Source organism: Bison bison, unplaced genomic scaffold, assembly GCF_000754665.1.
Source record: "Bison bison bison isolate TAMUID 2011002044 unplaced genomic scaffold, Bison_UMD1.0 scf7180017849577, whole genome shotgun sequence".
Taxonomy (NCBI): domain Eukaryota; kingdom Metazoa; phylum Chordata; class Mammalia; order Artiodactyla; family Bovidae; genus Bison; species Bison bison.
The window spans coordinates 7395-7914 of record NW_011480150.1 but is presented as its reverse complement, the minus strand read 5'-3'; the positions used below and the strand labels follow the sequence as shown (position 1 = coordinate 7914).

Genomic DNA, 520 nt, shown 5'->3' with positions numbered 1-520 from the left:
TGAGAACTTGTCTCCCTTGCGCTAGAGAGGACAGTTCTTCCTCCCAGAAAGGTCACCGGAAACTTGCCATGCTGGATTTGGTGTTTTCGGTAGCTGTCTTTCCTCTGTCCACGTGGGGGAGGCGGTGACTGGGGCCATGGTATCCCAGGGGAGGCCAGAAGCGGGGGGAATGATGAGAAGTGGCTGTTGAAACGGAAAATGGGGGTTGATGGGAGCCGGCTCTTGGAGGGGCTCGGTGTCCCACATGGGGACATACTGGTTGCTAGGGTGAGAAGGGCTTCACAGTGGAGACATCTAGGGGTGCCCGCCTCCACAAGGTGATCTCACAGAGCGCCATCCAGAGAAGGCGCCCAGAGAGGGCATAGAAGGGTACAGCCTGCCTCTCCTGGCTTCTGCTGGGTACAGTGGCTGCGAGGGGCTGCCTCTGACCTGCGTTTCTGTTCTCCCCCTGGCCCCTCAGATGAGGTCATTGGGCAGGTGTTGAGCACACTCAAGTCAGAAGACATCCCCTACACGGCGG

At 58.8% G+C, this 520-nt stretch overlaps 1 protein-coding gene across 1 annotated transcript in view; it reads left to right on the top strand.

Annotated features, from left to right (window-relative positions):
- The window catches only part of ATP6AP1 (ATPase, H+ transporting, lysosomal accessory protein 1), a gene marked incomplete at its 5' end in the record, with an annotated part of 4486 nt that overhangs the window by 1292 nt on the left and 2674 nt on the right, over nucleotides 1–520 (top strand). Inside the window, one exon of the mRNA XM_010847385.1 lies at nucleotides 461–518. Coding sequence (XP_010845687.1) covers nucleotides 461–518 — 58 coding nt within the window. The remainder of the gene's footprint in view (nucleotides 1–460; nucleotides 519–520) is intronic.